General features: G+C 37.6%; 1 protein-coding gene across 4 annotated transcripts in view; it reads left to right on the top strand.

Annotated features, from left to right (window-relative positions):
• CACNA1A (calcium voltage-gated channel subunit alpha1 A) overlaps positions 1-22097 on the top strand; it is a 360780-nt gene that overhangs the window by 158912 nt on the left and 179771 nt on the right. For all 4 annotated transcript variants that reach the window (XM_087887342.1, XM_087887339.1, XM_087887340.1 and 1 more), the window contains 3 exons: positions 14364-14455; positions 15663-15815; positions 17785-17972. In XM_087887342.1, coding sequence (XP_087743468.1) covers positions 14364-14455; positions 15663-15815; positions 17785-17972 — 433 coding nt within the window. The remainder of the gene's footprint in view (positions 1-14363; positions 14456-15662; positions 15816-17784; positions 17973-22097) is intronic.

Raw genomic sequence — 22097 nt, forward strand, 5'->3', positions numbered from 1 at the left:
CCTTTAGCCTCCAGGCTGAACGATCAGAGGTCAAGGTTTCCCAGTTGTTAATGTCCATTCCCAGGGCCTTTGGGTCCCTCTTGTAAATATCCTTATATCGCAGCTATGGTCTCTCTCTGAAGCGCTTTCCCTGCACTAATTCTCCATGCAGGAGATCTTTCGGAATCCGACCATCAGCCATTCTCATGACCTGCCCCAGCCAGCGTAGACGTCGCTGTTTCAATAGTGTATACATGCTAGAAATTCCAGCATGTTCCAAGACTGTGCTATTTGGAACTTTGTCCTGCCAGGTGATACCAAGAATTCGTTGGAGACAGCGCATATGAAAGGTGTTCAACTTTCTCTCCTGCCGTGCGTAGAGGGTCCAAGACTCACTGCAGTATTTATTATTTATTATTATTATTATTATTATTATTATTATTATTATTATTATTATTATTTATTAATTCAATTTGTATGCCGCCCCTCTCCGAAGACTCAGGGCGGCTCACAATGCATTTAAAATCATTATAAAAAACATTTAAAAATTAAAACATTAGAAACATTAAAACTCATTCACACCATTCATGGCCGGATCAAGAGTGTGCTCAGGATGCAGGCTCTATGGACCTGGATCTTTGTATGTTCCATCAGCTTCTTATTAAGCCATATTCTCTTTGTAAGTCTGGAAAATGTGGTGGCTGCTTTACCAATACGTTTATTCAGCTCAGTATCTAAAGAGAGTGTGTCAGAGATAGTTGAGCCAAGATACACAAAGTCATGGATGACCTCCAGTTCTTGTGCAGAGATTGTAATACAGGGAGGTGAATCCACGTCCTGACCCATGACTTGTGTTTTTTTCAGGCTGATTGTTAGTCCAAAGTCTTGGCAGGCCTTGTTAAAACTGTCTATAAGTTGTTGAAGGTCTTCAGTAGAGTGAGCAGTGACGGCAGCATCATCAGCGAAGAGGAAATTCCGTAAGCATTTCAACTGGACTTTAGACTTTGCTCTCAATCTAGAGAGATTAAAGAGTTTTCCGTCTGATCTGGTCTGGAGGTAAATACCCTCTGTTGCAGTTCTAAAAGCATGTTTCAGCATGACAGCAAAAAAGATCCCGAATAAAGTTGGAGTGAAGATACAGCCCTGATTCACTCCACTTCAAATATCAAAGGAATCTGAAGTTAAGCCATCACAAACTACAGTGCCCTTCATTTCCTCATGAAAGGATCTGATGATGTTGAGGAGCTGGGGTGGACATCCAATCTTGGGGAGAATTTTATAAAGGCCGTCCCTGCTAACCAAGTCAAAAGCCTTCGTAAGATCTATGAAGGCTACGAAAAGTGGCTGTCTTTGTTTCCTGCATTTCTCCTGCAACTGTCTAAGGGAAAATACCATGTCAGTAGTGGACCTGTTGGCTCGAAATCCACACTGATTCTGGATAGACTCTCTCTGCAAACACCTGGAACCTCTTCAATACGACACGGGCAAGCAGCTTCCCTACAACACTAAGAAGAGAGATGCCACGGTAATTGTTACAGTCACTCCTGTCACCTTTGTTCTTGTACAGTGTAACAATATTTGCACCCGTCATGTCCTGTAGTACTCTACCTTCCCTCCAACAAAGACAGAAGAGTTCATGTAGTTCAATGGAGATGTTCTCTTTGCAGCACTTCAGAACTTCAGCAGAAATGTTAACTTTCCCGGGTGCCTTGCCAGAGACAAGGGAGTCCAGGGCCGCATTTAGTTCTTTTAAAGTTGGTTCACTGTCAAGCTCCTCCAAGACAGGCAGGCACTCAATGTTATTTAATGCTTCTTCAGTTACCACATTTTCTCTGGAATATAATTCAGAGTAGTGCTGCACCCAGCATGCCATCTGCTGTGCTCGGTCCTGGATAACCTCACCTGTAGCAGACTTCAGAGGGGCAGATTTCTTCTGTGTTGGAACTAAGGCCTGCTTGATGCCATCATACATCCCCTTGATGTTGCCTGTGTCAGCTGCTATCTGGATCCAAGAGCAAAGCTGCAGCCAATAATCGTTAGCACATCTCCTGGCGGTCTGTTGGACTTTGCTACGAGCAGCTCGCAGAACCTGTAGGTTGTGCTCACTGGAACAGGCTTTATATGCAGTTAGAGCTCTCCTTTTTCCTCGATGGCTGGCGTCAACTCCTTCAAATGGGTTTCAAACCAATCTGCTGTCTTTCTGATCTCCTTACCAAATACTGACAAGGCTGTGTTATAAACAGCATTCTTGAAATATTCCCATTGTTCAGATGCATATACTTTAGCTGGGCCTGGGAGAGTTTCCTTGAGTGCTTGTGCAAATTCCTCCACTTTGCCCTGATTGCAGGTCTTGTTGATGTCAATTCATGGTCTTCCTTCCTTCTTTGAGTGATGCAATCTCTTTGTTTGCAGTTTTATTCTGCTGCACACCAAGGAGTGGTCTGTATCGCAGTCAGCACCCTGATAGCTGCATGTGATTGTAATATTGGGGAGGTTGGAGCCTGGTAAGAATCAAGTTGAGCTGGTGCCAATGCTTTGAACTTGGATATCTCCAAGAGACTCTGTGTTGAGGCTTTGTTTTAAAGTATGTATTGCTAACGCAAAGACCATGGTAGCAGCAAAACGCCAGCAGTCGTTGGCCATTTTTGTTCAACTTTCCGACGCCGAACTGACCTAAACAAGTGGGCTAAGAACTATAATCAGCTCCAACTCTGGCATTAAAATCGCCAAGGATAAACAGTGGTTCTTTCTCAGGGATTTTCTTGATAGTAGCAGCCAGATCATTGTAGAATTTGTCTTTGGATTCTACTGAAGATGATAATGTCGGAGCATATGCGCTAATAAGAGTAACCAGCCCTGCTGATGAGTGGAGCTGCAAGGATAGAATTCTTTCACTTCCTGCAGCAGATGGTAATGGATCCTAGTAGGGTGTTTCTGACTGCGAAGCCAACCCCATATTCCCTAGACTCGTTTGATGGTTTTCTCTGCCAGAAGAACGAGAACTTTTTCTCCTTAATAGATCCCGAGTCTAACAGTCTTGTCTATTGAAGGGGAATGATGTCCATCTGCAGTCTGCTCAACTCCATGTCAATGGCAGCTGTCTTACGTACATCATCTATCTCTTGTAAACCCTAAACCCCATGCATTCTGTGAGGTTAACAGACCGTGGCGGGGCAGCACCTTACCGGCTGGAGGCTGCCCAGTTTAAGGCAGGTGGTAGCTGCCCAAGGAGGTACAATGACCTCTCCCACTGATGAAAGTGGCCCCTGGTGTCACACTCTATGCCAATCAAGCAAAGACTTATAACAGCCATATATACCAACTGTAATCATATGTTCTATAATTTAGAAGAGATAAGCCTCATCAACAAAACTCTGTTTCAGAATGGCTTCCAAGTATATTGCATTTCCAGGCACGTACCAATAACAACCTCTTTTACCAGGAATCAATTTTCTGATCCACAATAATAATATTTATTTTACCTGATTTTGTATTCACAAAATTACAACTAAGTGCCCAACAAAAATGGGCATATGAGCTTTCATTATTTATTATCTTAATTAGTATTATTTTTTTTTAAAAAAAATGTATATCACCCTGTTCCCAACAATTTGGAGTAGTTTAGTTAGTAGTAAACCCATCATGCAATAGATAAGTTGTCTCCAAGTGGGTGGATCATTCATTATTGCATAAATACGGCCTTTTATTAATTAACTCAGGAATAGTTCCTACTTGCCTTCTTCATGCTATAATTACTGTTGCAATATTTACTGCTTAGCTTATGCAGTTGTAACAGAATTCTGTGCAAAGTAGCTGTTAAGTTATGATGCTGAAAAACATGAAATTGTGGCGTAAGGCAACAATGAATGGAATGGAGTACCTGGTGCTTACCAATTGCTTACCAGTTTTATCTCTTAAATTTGGGATTTTGACTCCCAGTTTTCTCCACCCCCTCGCTTCAAAAGGAGCTACTGATATTAACTTTATACTACTAAAGAAGAAAGAAGTACTTACAGCTGCTTTGTCCATTCAAATATACCAATATACCACTCAAAATATTTGGATAGAACAGATTGAAAAACTTTGCAACATTCATATTTTGAGACATAGCATTTCCTTCATGTGCTCCTACAACTTTTCAGGACAGTATGGGATTTGTTGGCCTTCCATCTCCTGTTGAATCCAAGAACATAAATAAAAATACTTGGTGTTTGTCACTGCAGCTGCTCATATTTATATCTCATCTTCATTTCTTTTCTCTTTTTTCTGTCTATGTCTTTGACAGTGCCTAGTTGAAAAACTCTTCAAATCAAAGATTGGTGATTTTGGTTTGATTTAGCCTAGTTTCCATGTGAAATGCCACATTTATCACAATACAGCAACATCAGTAACAACAAAAACCACTGAACTAAGAATGCAGCTACTGGACTTCTACCCATTCCTTAATCTGTCCACCTATTGTTTGGCACCTCCTACACATTCATCCATCTTCAATAAGTACCTTTCAGATGTATGTTCACAACAACAGGAGTTGTAGTCAAAATATGGAAGAAATGTTAAGTTAGGGACTATTGCTCTTGGATAAATTCATTGGCCTTATTAGATGAGAGAAAAAGGGTGAGAATACTGTGCAGTACAGAAGTCCACATCCAAGGTATCTTAGAAAATATTCCATACTTACAAAAACTTCTAGTCTTAGAAGATCAATCAGCACTGTAGTTATTACCAAGTTGGAAAGCTATAGGAACTGACAGAATATCCATTGAAACATGGCAAGCAAATCAGTAAAGGCTCTAACCAAACTATGCCAGCAAATCTGGAGAATGGCACAGTGGCCAACAGATTGGAAAAGGTCAGTCTACATTACAATTCCAAAACCAGGAGACTGTACAACAGAGTTACAATCTATCGTACAATATCTTTAATTTCACATGCTAATGAAACAGTGTTTCTGATCAGCCAATGCAGATTAGAGCACGATGTGGAAAATGTTTTTCCAGACATTCAAGCTGGCTATAGGAGAGGCTGAGGAACAAATTATTGTTGATACACACTGGATTATTGAGAAAGCCAAAGAATAAGAAATCACTGTGTGCGTCATCATTGACTATAGAAAGGCCTTTGATTGTGTTGATCACATTAAGCTGTGGAATATACTCAGAAAAATGAGAATTTCAGAATATCTTGTTATCCTTATAAGAAATTTATGTACAGGTCAGGAAGCCATAGAACAGACAGAACATGGTGAAACAAGATGGGTCCAGATTGGCAAAGGAGTGTGACGAGGCTGTCTATTCTCCCCTTATTTGTTTGAACTACATCCTGAATATATATGGGGAAATATATATTCAGGATTGCAAGAGGATTAGTGTGGTTTTAAAATTGGAGGAAGAAACGTCAATAACCTGGTCTGTGCTGATAACATTACCCTGATAGATGAAAATGCAAAGAATTTGCAAGCTCTAGTAATAAAAGTTAAGGAGAAAAGTAAAAATAGGACTAAACTTAAATATAAAGAAGACCAAACTAATCACACTGGGTAAAACAGCTAGCAGTGAAGATATCAAAGTGGTGGATAACTTCTGCCTTTTAAGATCAACCATCAAGAAATATGCCACAGATGAGCACTTGGTAGAGCAGTTATGGTCCTTGGAAAAGATTCAAATATTGCAATGTGTTTATACCTACAAAGATTAACACAGCTGCCTGCAATTTCTGCAGGTTCGAATCTTACCAGGCTCAAGGTTGACTCAGCCTTCCATCCTTTCTAAGGTAGGTTAAATGAGGACCCAGTTTGTGGGGGCAATAAGCTGACTTTGTATAAATATACAAAAGTATGAAGGCTATTGCTTAATGCATTGTACGCCGCCCTGAGTCTCCGGAGAAGGGCGGCATATAAATCAAATTTTAAAAAAAATGGTGCAAACCACTGTATTATCTGTGACACTCTATGTAAGCACAAGTTGGACTTAAGAAGCTGGCTAGGAAGAGTATTAACATGTTTGTACTTTGGTGTTAGAGAAGACGCTTGAGAATAATGTGAATGGCGAAGAAAACAACTTGATGTGTCATTTAGCAAATCAACCCAGAGTTCTCACTTGAGGCTCAAATGACCAGACTCAAATTATCTTATTTTGGACACATTGTGCAAACATTTAACTCTCTGGAAAAGGCTCTTAATGCGGGGAAAGGTGGAAGGAAAGAGGAAAAGAAAATGACCAGCAAGTAGATTGACTGTTACATTGGCAAAAGGGCAATGTTGCAAGACCTGAAAAACCAGGTTAGGGACAGATTATCAAGAAAAAAAAATCTAGTTTTGTGGTCGCTAGGAGCCAAAAATAACTTGATGCTACATAATCAGTTAGTCAAACTAGTGGAAAAATAATGTATCCAGAGTGGCAATAGAGTCCATCCAGCCCCACTTCGTCAAGCATATAGAATACTTATCCTTGGAAGCACAATAAACATTTTTCTTATATATTGATCTGTCACTGATTGGGTGCTATATTGCAATTCTCTTCACCTGTGCAATAATTATACCCTATTTTTTTTTAAAAAAAAAGACTGTGCTGCTCACTGGTTGGAAAGGGATAAAAGATTGAAGTACAAAATTCAGTCTCCCCATTTTTCCCAGACCCATGCCAAATAGCTGACTATTAAATGTCAATTTTTTTTCAAGGACTCTGTAGTGTTCATTTTGTATGCTGGAGTTACAGGCAAGGACCTGGCAATTTAGTCTATATAAAGTTTGAGGAATGATGGCAGCATTATTACTCTGGAGTTTTAAATGTTGCCATAGAAAAAAGAAGAAACAGAATGGCAGGAAATTGCAGTTCAGAGAACATAAAAATTGAAGGAAATATTCAGTAATGCACAAATAACATATTACTGAAATATTCAGTAATGCACAAATCCCCAAAATGCTGATAATCTGGGTACATAAAGGAACCTCTTTTACTTAGTGCCAAAGTTCATCTAATCCTCTGATTCCTACAATGATAAATAATATATCTTTGAAAAAGCCACAAGTAGGGCTTGCGGCAGAAATCTTCTCCAGCTCTTTTTCACCTAGTATTCAAAGAAGCATTTGGCACATAAAGGTTTCCTTCACAGTCAGTTATATCCTCTATTAATTTGCCTAATTCATTTAAAATCATCTACACCAGTAACAATGATTCTCTATAGCTCTTATATGCTGCGTGAAAAGATACATTTTATGAATAATCAGGGAGAGAGAGAACAATAGGTGTTATTGTTTCAGCCACTTTCCCACTAGGAACTTAAAGTGTGCTTAAAACATATTCCAGTCCTTACTGCAATTATGAAAGTTTATCATTGTTTGTGTTATTTTGACACCACAATGGTTGAATGATCTGGAAAGATTCTGTAAGTCACTAGTGGAGAAATCACCTCAGATAGCAATAGCAATAGCATTTAGACTTATATACCGCTTCATAGTGCTTTACAGCCCTCTCTAATTGGTTTACAGAGTCAGCATATTGCCCCCAACAATCTGGGTCCTCATTTTACCGACCTCGGAAAGAAGGAAGACTGAGTCAACCTTGAGCGTGGTGAAAATCGATCTGCCAAACTGCTGGCAGCCGGTGATCAGCAGAAATAGCCTGCAGTACTGCACTCTAACCATTGCGCCACCGCGGCTGGATTATGGGGATAACTGCATAATTTCAATCTGGCTAACTATAAATAATAGCCCTTTCACATCAACAATATCTTTGATCTGGTTTTTAGATACTGGCATATAGAATTATGTGGGAACACTTTTTTAAAAAAGTTATGAAATTAGACATGCATGATTGTTAAGCATGTTAGTAATTAGTGCAGCATTGAGTGGCAGTCGAGATTGCCATTTTTTAAATTATTATTGTTTTATCGTATTTAGAGACCACCCATCTTCTTACCTGAGCAACTCTGAGTGGTGTACAAATAAACATAAAAACATAAAAGTTACATATAAATATTATGTTAAGCATTTCCGAAAAGCCAGGATACAGGGGGCCACCTCACCTCTGGGAAGGGGAAAATGTCCACAGGGCAGGGGCAACAGGAGAGAAGGTTCTCTTCTTGGGCCCCACAAGTTGAAATTCTTTAACTGACAGGGTCCGCAGCATATTCTACCTGCCTGGTCAGCTGGGACAGACCAATATAAGAGGACAAAGATGTCCTTGCAGGTAATCTGGCCCTATGCCATATAGAACTTTAAAAGTCATAATCAACACCTTGGATTATACCAGAAGTGTACCATATTCCATTCTTGGGAACCCAAGATTCTCGCATGGCTGCATTCTGTACCAACTGAAACTTCCAGATACTTTTTGAAAGTAGCCCTGTGTAGAGTGCATTACAATAGTCCAAACAAAAGATGACCAGAGCATGGATGATTGAGTGAAAGACTTCCCTATCCAGGAAGGAGTATAACTGGCCCATGACATCAAGTTGAGCAAAGGTCCTACTAGACACAGCTACCACTTTTGGAGGAGGAGCCAGGAGGCCAGGAGGACCACCTGGGTTATGCACTGGGTCTGTCTGGAGTATTTCAACCTCATCCAAGGCCAAAGATGATAAATTTCCAGATGCAGAGGGGCCTCCTATCCATAGCCATTCCTTCTTACCAGGGTTCAACTAAAGTCTGTTGTTCCCCATCCAGGTCTCCACAGCCTCCAGGCACCAGAAAAGAATGTTCACCACATCACCCACTGCATCCCAGATGGAGACATATAACTGGGTATCATCAGCATATTGTTGTGGGGATGGAGATTGCTCTATGGATAAACATAGGAAGATAAAAATGTTGTATTGTGTCATATGAAACAGCTTTGAGATGTATTGTACAGCTTTTAAATCTCTGGATATATGAGCCCCCAAAGACCCATGTAAATCATGGATCTTATAATAAATTAGATTGGAAGTTTTACATTAGCCATTATGACAAAAAAGTGGGAAAGGCCAAAATTGTGTAATCAAAGACTTAATTCCAGATTAGGACTAGCAACTAATTCCCACCCAATTCCATTCCATTTATGATAAAAGAATGTGATAAATATGTCAGCATAAGTGCTATTTTATTACAGAAATATTATTTCATAAATAGAGAATGTTCTGCCTTCTTACTAGGCTAAATTCAAGAAGGATGTGGAATACAATTCAGCCCAAATTCGGTCCTTTATTTGCTTACACATACGAGACAGAATCTTGCTAGACTAAAGTCTTTATTACTTCCAATGGAAATACCCTCAGAGCAGTGGTGAAATTCAAATTTTTTTACTACTGGTTCGGTGGGCGTGGCTTGGTGGACATGGCAGGAGAAGGATACTGTAAAATCTCCATTCTCACCCCACTCTCGGGTCAGCCAGAGGTGGTATTTGCCAGTTCTCCAAACTACTCAAAATTTCCGCTACTGGTTCTCCGAACTGCTCAAAATTTCCGCTACCAGTTCTCCAGAACTTGTCAGAACCTGTTGGATTTCACCCCTGCCTCAGAGATTTTAGGGAGTAGCTATCCTTACCCTCATCTTCTTCTGTCTTCTATCCAGCTCCAGGCTCTTGTCTCCCTCCCCTTTCTTGAATGTTCTCCCTCCTTTCTGGGAAATGGCCTCTTCACTATAGTCCATCACCCCAGCTCCTTCTCACGAGCATCATCCCTCACACCTACTGTTTGTTGGGGAAGACTTTTAGTTCTGCCGATTCACATGACTAGAGTGAATAAATATTCCTTAACTGAAGTTTTTTATTGAGCTCATCTGAGTCAGCTTTTAATTACCCTAGGAACAATCAACAATATTTTCTATTTTCAGAATTAAGAACCTCATTTCAACCTAAACATTATCCTGTAATATGCAACCATTTTAAGAGGAAGAGGTAAAATAGGTGAGATTGTTTAACAAAAAATAAAACAGTGAAATTATGTTTTTAAAAGGATAGCTGTGTCTTCACACAATGAGCAAATATGCATGTGATTATTCTAATATGTATACCTTTCACTAGTGTAATATTTGCTATCTGTGATGCGACTGCTCTCTACCATAGCATTTTGCTGGTTCTTCACCTATCTATTTATCCATGCAGACACCAAACAAAACTGTTTGTTCTTGTATTGTCAATAAGAAATGAAAGTAGAGATTAGTTTAGATTCCCATAAATGCTGTCATAGTAGGAGGAAGGGCAGCAAGTAGGTTGGTATTAAGATCGTATGCTATGCTGACATTAGTGATGGAGTAACACAGCATCAGAGAAGGTTCTGAAGAGGACAAGCTGTGTACAGTTAAAGACGTTCTACAATAATAGTTTTTATGAGTTAGAAAACGCCAATAGTTCCAAAAATTGATCGTTAATCTATTGCTTCTATCTAGAGTAAAGGTGGCTGGTATAACTAAAATATTTAGTGTAAATATTACTGTATTTTTCGGAGTATAAGATGCACTTTCCCCCTCCCCTAAAAAAGGGTGAAAATTTGGGTGCATCTTATACACCAAATGTAGCCCCGCCCACCCACCGGTCCCACCCTTTGGCCTCTGCCTCCCAGCAATTTACCTCCTTGCAGCAAACAGCCTGTTTCAGCTTCAGCACAGCCTGATTAGCACAAACAGCTAATTGCCAGTTGGATCGACCTCCCAACCCTCAGCTGTTTCAGGCTGGAGGGATTGCCATTGCCTATTGCTGTGCGGGCCTCCAGAGGCAAATTACTGGGAGGCAGAGGCAGATTTTTTTTCTTGTACTAATCAGACTGTGCTGAAAATGAAAATGAAACAAAAGCAGGCTGTTTGCTGTTTGCTCCAAGGAGACAAATTGCTGGGAGGCAGAGACAGATTTTTTTTTCTTGTTTTCCTCCCTAATAAAGGTAGGTGTGTCTTATACTCTGGAGCATCTTATACTCCGAAAAATACGGTAGTTTACACTAATAAGATTAGTAAAAAAAAAAACCTGCATGTATAAAAAACAGAATATGTCATGGGTTCAGAAAAATGAAATTTTACTAAAACAACATTAAATAATATAGGCCATAGGTGGAGCAAAATAACCAATGAAGGAATAGATTTTTAATGAGAGAGGACATCCCATTCTAAGACATTTTGAGATTTAAAATACAGTGAAGATACTGCAAGAGGAAAGACATCACAAAACAATTTTTCTTTTATTTTAATAAAGACTAGATTTAAATGTCATATTATATGGTCATTTTATTTTAAATAAACGTAATAAGAAAAATGAGATTTAATATATAAATTAATAAATGCAGGATACATTTCTAATTACCTTTCAATTGAGATGTCTCATGGTAAAATTGTTTAAATAGAGAAAGAAAAGTATATTTTTAAAGGGATGGCGAATGTCTCATGTAATACTGAGGTTATGGAGGTCTTTTTACAATATCCATGTCTGAAATCCTCCTTTTACTTTCCAATCTGATGGTATATAATTTTAAAAAGGAGCTTCTACAAAAAAAACAATGTTTTCTAGAATATAATAATTACATGAAATAGCTTCTATCAAAAAGAGCCAGCGTAACATTTCACTATTTCATATAACCAATGTTGAACTTTGAGCACCATGTCTCTAGTGAGGTTTTTTTTTTTTTTTTAATTTGATTTATATGCCGCCCTTCTCCGGAGACTCAGGGCGGCTTACAATGCGTTAAGCAATAGCCTTCATACTTTTGTATATTTTATACAAAGTCAGCTTCCCTGTTTTCCCCAAACTAAAACATCCCCTGATAATAAGTCCAATCGAGCTTTTGAGTACATGGCAATAAGGCCAAGCGCTTATTTCAGGGTTCAAAAAAATATAAGACAGGGTCTTATTTTCGGGAAAACACGGTAGGTAAATCTGTCAGTTTCTTTCTAAAAGAATGGAAAAGTCCAATTGACATGAAATAATATTTTATTGAATTAATTCTATTGATTATATCATTAATGAATACAGATGTTAAAATATTATGCACTCTTGCTGACTAAGTCCAAAATACAATTTGGTAGATTTGATCAAGCAGAACTTATTTGCATTATATGAGAATTTGAGATTATTAGTAAATCTTATCAGTATAAAATGTTAAGGTGAGTTCATTTTTTCTGTGGAGAAATATTTGAAAAACGTATTGTACAGTTTTTATTTTTATTGTTTCAACATTTTCTTTTCTTTAGGATTTAAAAAAATGGATTAGAATAATTTATTCTTCCCTAAAAGCAAAGTGATCACTGTGTGTTACTGATCCCTTTTTATTTAAAAAGGATCCATGCTTTTTATTTAAAAAGCATGGAAAACACAGCTTCTTCTTTCTCTTATTGTGTTTAGCATGAATGATTACCGAATACTGAAATTTAGATCCTATACAGACAAAGTTATAAAATAGATGATATATTAGCAAATTATATGATAGTATTTATTAATAAATATGAATCTTATGTGCTAAAATCAATAAAGTTTGTGGGTATAATATTGTTGTCTTTGGAGGCTACTATCTGGAACACTTTTGTTCCTCATCTTTCATTTATGAAGAAGCTTCAGATGTCAGAGAAGAATATTTTAATTTCCCAGATTAAATTTTATTTCTTGGATGTGCAAACCATTGTACAGTATTCTTAACTTCATAGGATAGCAAAAAAAAAAGACCTAGGTTCATCCAACACTGATTAGAGCCCTATATCGAAAAAGAGAGGCTAGATGTTCAAGCGGGTTAAAAGATTAAATGAAGAACATTGTAGATACATGTCTTGGCTTGAGTTTGTTCTTTTAGAAAATAGTGAACAAATGCAATCTACAGATATGCAGATAGTCCTCATTTACCAGTCACAATTGAGACCAGCAACTCAGTCACTAACTGGTAAAACTGCAACTGTGTTTATGATTTGAAATACTCACCCTGGTTCTGGGATAATTAGCAAGAAGAGAATTAATGTGTGCATTTATAATTATTGGAGAGGAAGAGATTACAAGATACTGTAGTAAATTGGCACACAATGGGAAATACACATCGAAAGAAATGTGAACGCCAGCATGGGAGCTTTAAGTGTGTTAGGCAAATAGTCAGTGTATTCCCCATTGTGTATGAGAGAGATTGGAGAAAAAGGGATTACAGGAGAGTTAGCAGGCACATAATGGAGAATACACTGGCTGTTTGCCTAACAAACTTGTAGTGCCCAGCCCCAAGCATGCTCAGGACTGCCAGCAATAGTGCATTCTTTTCAGTGTGGCCAATATTTGAATAGGGATTTACTTTTTACAAAAGAGTATTTTCCTAGACAGGGAGGGAACCTAATATTGAACTATGTTTGGTCTAGTATAATATAATTGAGTTTAGGGTCACTAAGTTCTTTTTTATTGGCCCAGTAAAGCTATGTTTTACTATGGAGCATTATGTTCAAAAGCTCCATACTGAAACAATTATTGATATTAAAATTATTTATTAGAATTGTTATCTCTTTTATTGATTAAACATGAAACTCAAGTCAACTGAACATTTTAAAATGTACCACAAATATCATTGACTAGCGCTGATGGTTGATACAGGTTGCTGCCAGCATCCTAGGTATCAACCAAGTGTCTTCTTGTACGATGTACGATGCTCCGAGTAGCACAGTTTTTTGCAGTTCCGCTGGTGTTGCAAAAATTGATTAATAACAATAATAATAATGTAAAATTATTAAAAATGATAACTTAAAATGTATGTGAAAACCCCCACAGAAGTATTAAATCAATACTCAAACAGTTCAGCTGTTCAGCAGCAACATCGAAATGAACTTTGGACTTGAAAAATGTGCTATATTATCCATGCAGCAAGGAAAAATGGAAAAAATAGAAGGAATAGAACTGGGAAATGAAAACATAGTAAAAGCATTAGCAAAGGATGATGGTTACAAATACCTAGGCATATTGGAAGCAGATAACATCTTGAATGGAAAGTCAAAGAGTCAACGCAAAAGGAATACATCAGGAGGGTCCGCAAAATATTAAAATCAAAGCTGAATGCTGGAAACATAATTAAAGCCATTAATACAGGGGCAAAAAAACCATGTCTTTGAACATTATAGTGATATTGGAAGGGGGAAAAAAACAAAAACAAGATAGAGATAGAGATAGAAACAAGAGGGGAATAATATATATATATATATATACACACATACACACACACGTGTGAAGGTATATGAAAGAACAAAAGGAAGGTTTAGAACTGAAGGGTGATAATAAAAGATATGTCTATATGAAACAATGAAAATGAAATGTAATAACTAGGAGTAATAATATTATGTTTATTGTACTGAAATGTATGATACCCAGATATCACACTATTCACGCATTGATATGTATAAACAATATAAAATAAAAAACTTGAATTAAAAAAAAACATTTTTTCTCTTTTTTTTAATATTACAGCATCTTGTCAACAGTTGGTACTGAATTTGACTTGCGTACTTTGCGGGCAGTTCGTGTACTCCGGCCGCTGAAGTTAGTGTCAGGAATCCCAAGTGAGTAGCTTTTAATTAATATCTTTCAACTAAACAGCAACTATCTTGGATTACCATACTCTGACACAATCAGTTTACCTTTTTCATATAGATTAGTACTTAGACAGCTTATATTTTGTCTTTTAACTGTTTGATTATTTACTTCTGTCACCATCCACTGAAAAGCCCATATTGTACTTTAAGTCTTTGCATGGAATCCATTATCTAATCAAAGTATCTGTCCTCTCTTTATGAGTCTCAGGCGATAATCCTCTTTTTGAGAGCAAGCTCCATTAAACACAGTAGGATTAGAAGGCAGAAAATAGTGTACTATCACTATACTCATTTTACAGAATTCAGACAAAAGTTTGTTTATTATGTATATATAAGTATATAATATTTCCAAACTTTATATATATTAATATATAATTATAAAGATTATAAAAAAGATAAAGGAAACCCTGCACTTTTATTCTGCCAATAGTATTCAACTTTAGGGGCAGTACTCTTTTCCATTTCTTTTTAAGCCATTGGATCATATAAATTTATATTTATACAGTATATAGTAAGAGAAGTGTCTAAAATGTGTTGATTCACCAATCTATTTCATTGAGAAAGGTAAAAACAACCTTGTTTTGAGTTTTACTTGGCAACAATATGGATAGTCCCTTCTTCCAGAATGTCTTTTTTTTTTTTTACTTCACAGTTTATCCAACAGCCCTGGAATTTGCTGGGGGACACCTGTCCAAATATTAACTATATTTGATTTTACTTAGCCTTTGGAGCCCTGACAAAATTGGTCAAATGTGACCTCTTAGAAATAAGGGGACTAAGTTATTGCATGAATGGAAATTATCCCAGTACAAAACAATTATCAAAATGGACTTCAATTACTCCTAATAAATTTAGAAATATAGGAAGCTTTGACACTCTGACTGCTACTTACTTGTTAGGGTCTTTTGTTAAAAAATCTTAAATTATTAGTCTTGGCCATTCATCAGTAAAAGAATTGATGGTCAATAACTCCATGTTTTACATGGAAGAGCTTTACTTTTTCTCCTGCTTTAAGGTTTATAGGCCTCACATGCCATGTTAAGAAAGATGAAGAATATAAACAAAGTAGAGAGCAGGGTGTAATTCTCTCTATATCCTGTTAAAACTCCAATAAGGTTCACTGCTGGGTGTGCTTTAAATCTATTCTCTGATGATGCTCTGTCTTTTGTTGCAGGTTTACAAGTTGTCCTTAAATCCATAATGAAGGCCATGATACCTCTGCTACAAATTGGCCTCCTCCTATTTTTTGCAATCCTTATTTTTGCAATCATAGGGTTAGAATTTTATTTGGGGAAATTTCACACCGCCTGCAAGGATATTCATACAGGTACGTAAAACGTATTCTATTTTTCCTATCAGCTACCCAATTCAAAAAAGTTAGTAGAGCTGATTTTTTTTAAAAATGGAAAAAGGTAACTATTGACAAATGTTATCTCGTTAAAAGGTAAATGAACTGTTAATATAAGGTTCAAACATTGTACTAAGATATAATGCAAATTGTTTGGTTTTGGCTTAGTGCAATTTATGATGCCAACTATAAACAATGATTTATGGCTGTATGAACTAGAGCCATGATGGATTGTTTAACATATCATGGTTAAAACATAATATATTTGTTGAATTATCAGTTATATTTACTTTGAAATATAAGCTACGTGAGAGGAATGTAAGTCAAAAGACAGGCCGGGTGGTTAATCACTTTTTATATTTATGCACAATATTCCCTGAAGAATTAGCTTTAGAAAAACATAGTTCTGTTTCTGCAGAAACTAATCCCAGAAAACTGATGGATTAATAAAACATGCTAAGAGAAAAAAAATCGCATTATGAATGAAACATAGTATCACAACAGGGCATGTCAAAAATTTCTTCATGTGAACTCATTTTAAGAAAGACTGATGGCTTCTATTGTTTTGCTGTTTAGAGCAACTAAAAGAAGCTTGAACTTTGCTTCCATAATCTATTTACACTTGGTACATGATTCACTCCATATTATGGAGAAGCATCCTAATCTACATGTTGCCACAGCAACAAATAAAGAGGGGATCTTTATTGTATTGTATCCTCCCTGCATACAATACAAATCTATAAATCTCTACTTTCTTTTATAAATTGAATCTAAGTATCTCTTGTCTGTGGAGATTTTCAGTCATCCTGGTCATGGTTGTCTCAAAGGTGCTTTTTCAAAAAGCAACTGGACTTTGCTTGTTCTCAACAAAGTCCAGTTGTCTTTTGAAAAAGCACCTTTAGGATTAAGTATTTCTTGACAATTTCTATGTTACTTCTCTTTACATTTTGTGTATATTTAATCAATTTGTGTTAGTAACAGTAATGAACCTTAGAGCTGCATAGTGTCACAACAAATCCTTTGAGTTCTTCATCTGCACCTCTGTAGATTCTCAAGTAACTTTTTGGAATCAAACCCCAAAATGTGTGTTGTACAGTCCTAATGAACTTTGAATATACTGTGGACTGAAAATATAGATTGATGTACATTAACAACTATGTTGTAATTGAGGATATATGTACAAGTGTATGTAGAAACAGAGAGCCATTTTGTTATTGAATACATATATATTGTACTGCCGTCACATTTTGTAACTTTTTTATACCACTTTGTTTAAGAAGTGCATTAAAAAAAGCAAAATTAAATACTCAGAAAGGAACTTGTGACACAATTTTTTCCTGATCTGTAAAATTGTTGCCCATCAGAATAGATACTATGGAGTTTGATACAAGGCAGCTTTCTATGTTCTTAATAACTACCAGTGTGTCAAGCAGAATAGATGTGCAGATCACCAATAGGCAAATTTCACAAAACACTATTGCTTTCTCTTCCACTACCTAAATAAAATAATAGGATTATTTTTTTTTCAAGTCAAGTAAGCTTCTTAACAACATCAGCCTGCAAAACAAAGGTGGTAGCCCATCAGAAGTCAGGAAGCATCGGACTTGAGGGGGGAAACAGTGTTAAGTTGTGGAGGCAAGTAGCCTGTATCATTTGAAAAACACATCTGGGCAGTCCCTGTGCTTTCCTTGGAGGAGCAAAGAATTAAAACCCAAACCATGCTGGTTTCTGCTTTTCTATATGGCTGTACAGCATCTGAAAAAGCACTGCATGGAAGGGAAAATGTGTCTGTATGAGTACCCTGAGCCATAATTTTGGAGGAAGGGACTTCTTGAAGAACAGCCGGTGCTGTTACAAGGCAAGTGATACCACCATTTTTTCTGCCTCCTGCAGTTGCTTATCTGCTTGCCCTAGTCTACTAGAGGCCCTCTTTTTCTTCCCTCCCCAGATGAAATCATGCAAGAAGCTCCATGTGGGAAGGAAGCACCGTCACGCCTCTGCCCTAATGGGACTGAGTGTAAAGAATACTGGCAAGGACCCAACTACGGGATTACACAGTTTGATAACATCCTCTTCGCTGTGCTGACTGTCTTCCAGTGTATCACCATGGAAGGGTGGACTAACCTCCTCTATTATGTGAGTTTAGCACAATGCTTTATCTAAGAAGTTTTTTTTACCATGAACTGGAAAGTTATACTCTATATTAAGGGTTAGTAAAAGAAGCTGCATAATGATGCTATAATTTTTAGCTGTAATTCAGAAAGTGAGAAGTTCTGGAGAAAATAATGGATACATTGACTTAAGATGGTGGAGAATTACCTTATGTTTTGATATAGAAAAAAGGTGTTATTAATATCTTACAAGTCATGATGTGAAAGAATCCCATTCTTCATCTGTGAACTTCGTAGTAAATTGACATGCATGTATCTATTTTCCTCTTTGCTAACTGAATTGAAGCACACCAAACTGTAGCATTACTTGCTGTTATTCCGAACAGACTTTCTCCAGATCTTTTAGATAACATAAACATACATGCATATGAGCAAAGTTGTAAGAATATACGAACATCAGTATAGTTGATAAAATGGGGTTGTTACTAGAAAATAAAATCACTTGAATTCGGAACATAAAATATTTTCTACTACCTATATCCAATAGCAGCCAATTCCAAATAAAGCTTAAAGTCTAAATAATTTGAATTGTCTGAGAGATCTGACATTAATAGGGAAATTCTTTTAGAGCACAGCAAAACAAGCTAATCAATATTTTATAGAAGTTTTAAGAACCAGGGAACGGGGACAAGGGAAGGCTAACTAAATATGGATGGAGTATGAATGACTCCCATGAATAAACCCATTTTAGGGCAAAAAAAAAAAACTTTATTGCAGTGTTTGACCAGCTTTTACAGTAAAAAGAGAAATAGTTTGACACAACAATTTATTATTGGGAAAGAGAAAAAAAAATAGGACAATAAAATGACATATCTGATCAATGGTTTGCAGAGTTGTATAACTCAGTGAAGATATTTGGTTATCTGATACCAAGTGTGGAGTTTAAAAAGCAATCAGCATAAATTTTATCAGTGTGGTCCCAATTTGACCTGTTGTAATCATGGGAATCAATTATCTACTTGTGCTTTTTTTTTTTTGATAGAAAAAACTAAAACTTCATTAATGATTATTAATTATTAATTATAGTAGGATGCCAGGGTTCTCAGTGCCTGCTTTATGCTTACAGAAGTCAAGGAGAAAAGAACTGCATCTTCGTCATAAAGTAAAATTGGGATGTGTCTATAGGCTAGTTTAGGTCCATGGATATCAACTCTCTGAAGGGTTTTAATCAGAGAGTTGATATGTATGTTAAAAAGCATCCTTGTTTCATTTTCTTGACATAAAGTTGGAAAGATGCCCTCTCTGATTACATCCTACTCTAAGGCCAATTTTATTATATTGTTTATAGATTAGAAGTGAGAGTTTTCTGTCTGTAGAGGATCTGCTCAGAATGTTCCAAAGTCTTATCCTTGAGATAATTATCATAAACTGCTATGAAATCTATAAAGGGTACATATAGATTAAAGTCAGAGTGGTTTGTGCATTTTTCTCCTAAATTTTGAAGTGCTAGACCAGTGATGGCGAACCTTTTCGGCACTGAGTGGGCTGCAACCCGGAAGAGGAACTGCCCAGGGCACATGGCACGTGGCCGAAAATGAACTTCTGGTTTCTGACGCGTATGTGCGTGACGGCCAACTACTCTTCCAGGTTTCTGGCATGCATGCACGTGCGATGATCAGCTGGCCTTTTGCATGCTGCAGTGCCGGAAACTAGAAGAGCTGGTCTTCCATTTTCCTGTGTGAGCATGCGCGCCAGCCAGCTGATCGTCACGCACGTATGCACACCAGAAACCCGGAAGAGGAACGGGCAATGCCGCGCATGCCAGGCGACATGGCTCCGCATGCCACTTCGGGCACACATGCCATAGGTTCACCATGACGGTCTAGACAATGGTCTATAGTCCCAGTTGAAAACCTGCTTGCTCTGGGTCAGTTTTTCCCTCCTCTATTACCCAGGTTTAGAATTTAATAAGTAACTCTCTGACATATGATTTGCTAATTAAGTTTAATAGTTTAATTGGCCTATACGTAGCCAGATCATTCTTATCAGCCCTTTTGTATAAACGGACAGTTATGACCAGTGGTGGGTTTCAAAAATTTTTACTACTGGTTCTGTGGATGTGGCTTGGTGGGCTTGGCAGGGGAAAGGATACTGTAAAATCTCCATTCCCTTCCCACTCCAGGGGAAGGTTACTGCAAACTACTGCAAACAAACCAGGGGAAGGTTACTGCAAACTAGCCCATTTCCTCCCGATCAGCTGGGACTTGGGAGGCAGAGAATAGATGGGGGCGGGGCCAGTCAGAATTTTTACTACCGGTTCTCTGAACTACTCAAAATATCCACTACCGGTTCTCCATATCTGGTCAGAACCTGCTGAAACTCACCTCTGATTATGACTGCCCCCCCCCGCCCCAGTGCTTTGCAATATTAGTTGTGTGGTTAATGTATGAAACTTAAGAGGCCAATACAGAGGCAGACACTCTTGGGGACTTTACCACACTTAAAATGGTTAATGAGAGTGTTGACTAAGGAGTTGTGTATGACTGGGGCCACAGCAGTAGTGAGAATAATCTCACATAGGTGTTAGCATGCAGATCACAATAAAGTACTTAGAAGTGGTATACCCAGACACTTGAGAGGATACTACAATGGAATGTTTTTATGTGGTTAAGTGAACAGTTTATTTTTTTTTTTTTTAAATACTTTATTGAATTTTCCAATTTTTTAAAAAGACAATGTACAATCACAATCTTGATCCGAGGTGCAATGTTTACACATTTCATAGATCAAACATTAAGTGAATTTCATCCATAGCTATACAATATACAGTTCTATACAATTCTCTACATTTCTATACAATTAAGTCCATTTCGGGTGTCTAACAAATCGTAGCCTATTATCATATTTTTATCCTATTCTTTAACCAGTTATACCAAATTCCCCATATTTCATAGTACTTGAAGTTCTCTTCATTTTTTAGCTCGCTCGTCAATTTAGCCATCTCTGCGCACTCTAGAATTTTATTTATTAATGCTTCTTCAGAGGGGGTAGAGTTGGATTTCCAGAGTTTCGCAAAGGCTAATCTAGCCGCAGTAATAATTTGAATTGCCAATTGGGTTTTATTGTTGTCGAGACCATCTTCAATCATACCTAGGAGGAAGGATTCCGGGGCCAGGGCTATCTCTTGTCCCATTATTTCCGAGAGCAAGTGAACAGTTTGTTATAGTATGCCAAGATACGAAGTGATTTTTGAACTTGGTGGCTTTGATTAGTTATGACCGTTCTTTCTTATGATCTTAAGTATTTTTCCGAGTCGGGCAGTGGTGAAATCCAAATTTTTTTACTACCGGTTCAGTGGGCGTGGCTTGGTGGGCATGCTGTGGCTTGGTGGGCATGCCAGGGGAAGGATACTGCAGAATCCCCATTCCCTCCCCACTCCTGGGGGAAGGATATTGCAGAATCTCTATTCCCACCCCACTCTGGGACCAGCCAGAGGTGGTATTTGCTGGTTCTCTGAACTGCTCAAAATTTCCGCTACCGGTTCTCCAGAACCTGTCAGAATCTGCTGGATTTCACCCCTGGAGTAGGGTCTTATGTTGTATTTTCTGCTCTTTTAAAATTTGGGAGCAATCTGATAAGTTGGCCTTGAGTAATGCTGCTTTGGCAGTAAGGATTCCACTAATGCTGCTTTGGCAGTGATGCAAGTTTTATCAAACCAATTCTTAGAGTTCCATTCCCTCCTGATCAGATTGGCTTTCACCTTTGTTACAAAAGGTTGTAGCTTAACTATGAGATCAGATATACATCAAGTATTCTGCTATTTTGTGGGATGGTTGGGTCTGAGTATGCCCCTAAGTTATAGAGGGTCAAAAAGTATGCTGTTCCTTCCTCTGAGTAAAACTAATGGGCTATCTTTAAAGGGGACATTCCATCTATAAGAGCCACCTCTGACCAGGCATTTTAAAGGGATCTTATTTGGGTTTCTAATTAGATCTTGCCTAATTTGCAAATGGAAGTTAAGGAGAAATAGTCACTTTCAGTCTTGGGGACTATGCCAAAATGATTAAGGCAAGGAATCAGATTTCTAGAAATTATTAAATAAACTTTGTTGGATGACTTGTGAATGAACAAAAATGTATCCTATTTTGGA

The sequence above is a fragment of the Pantherophis guttatus genome, chromosome 2 (genome assembly GCF_059756535.1).
Source record: "Pantherophis guttatus breed Tessera chromosome 2, ASM5975653v1, whole genome shotgun sequence".
NCBI classification, from domain to species: Eukaryota; Metazoa; Chordata; class Lepidosauria; order Squamata; family Colubridae; genus Pantherophis; species Pantherophis guttatus.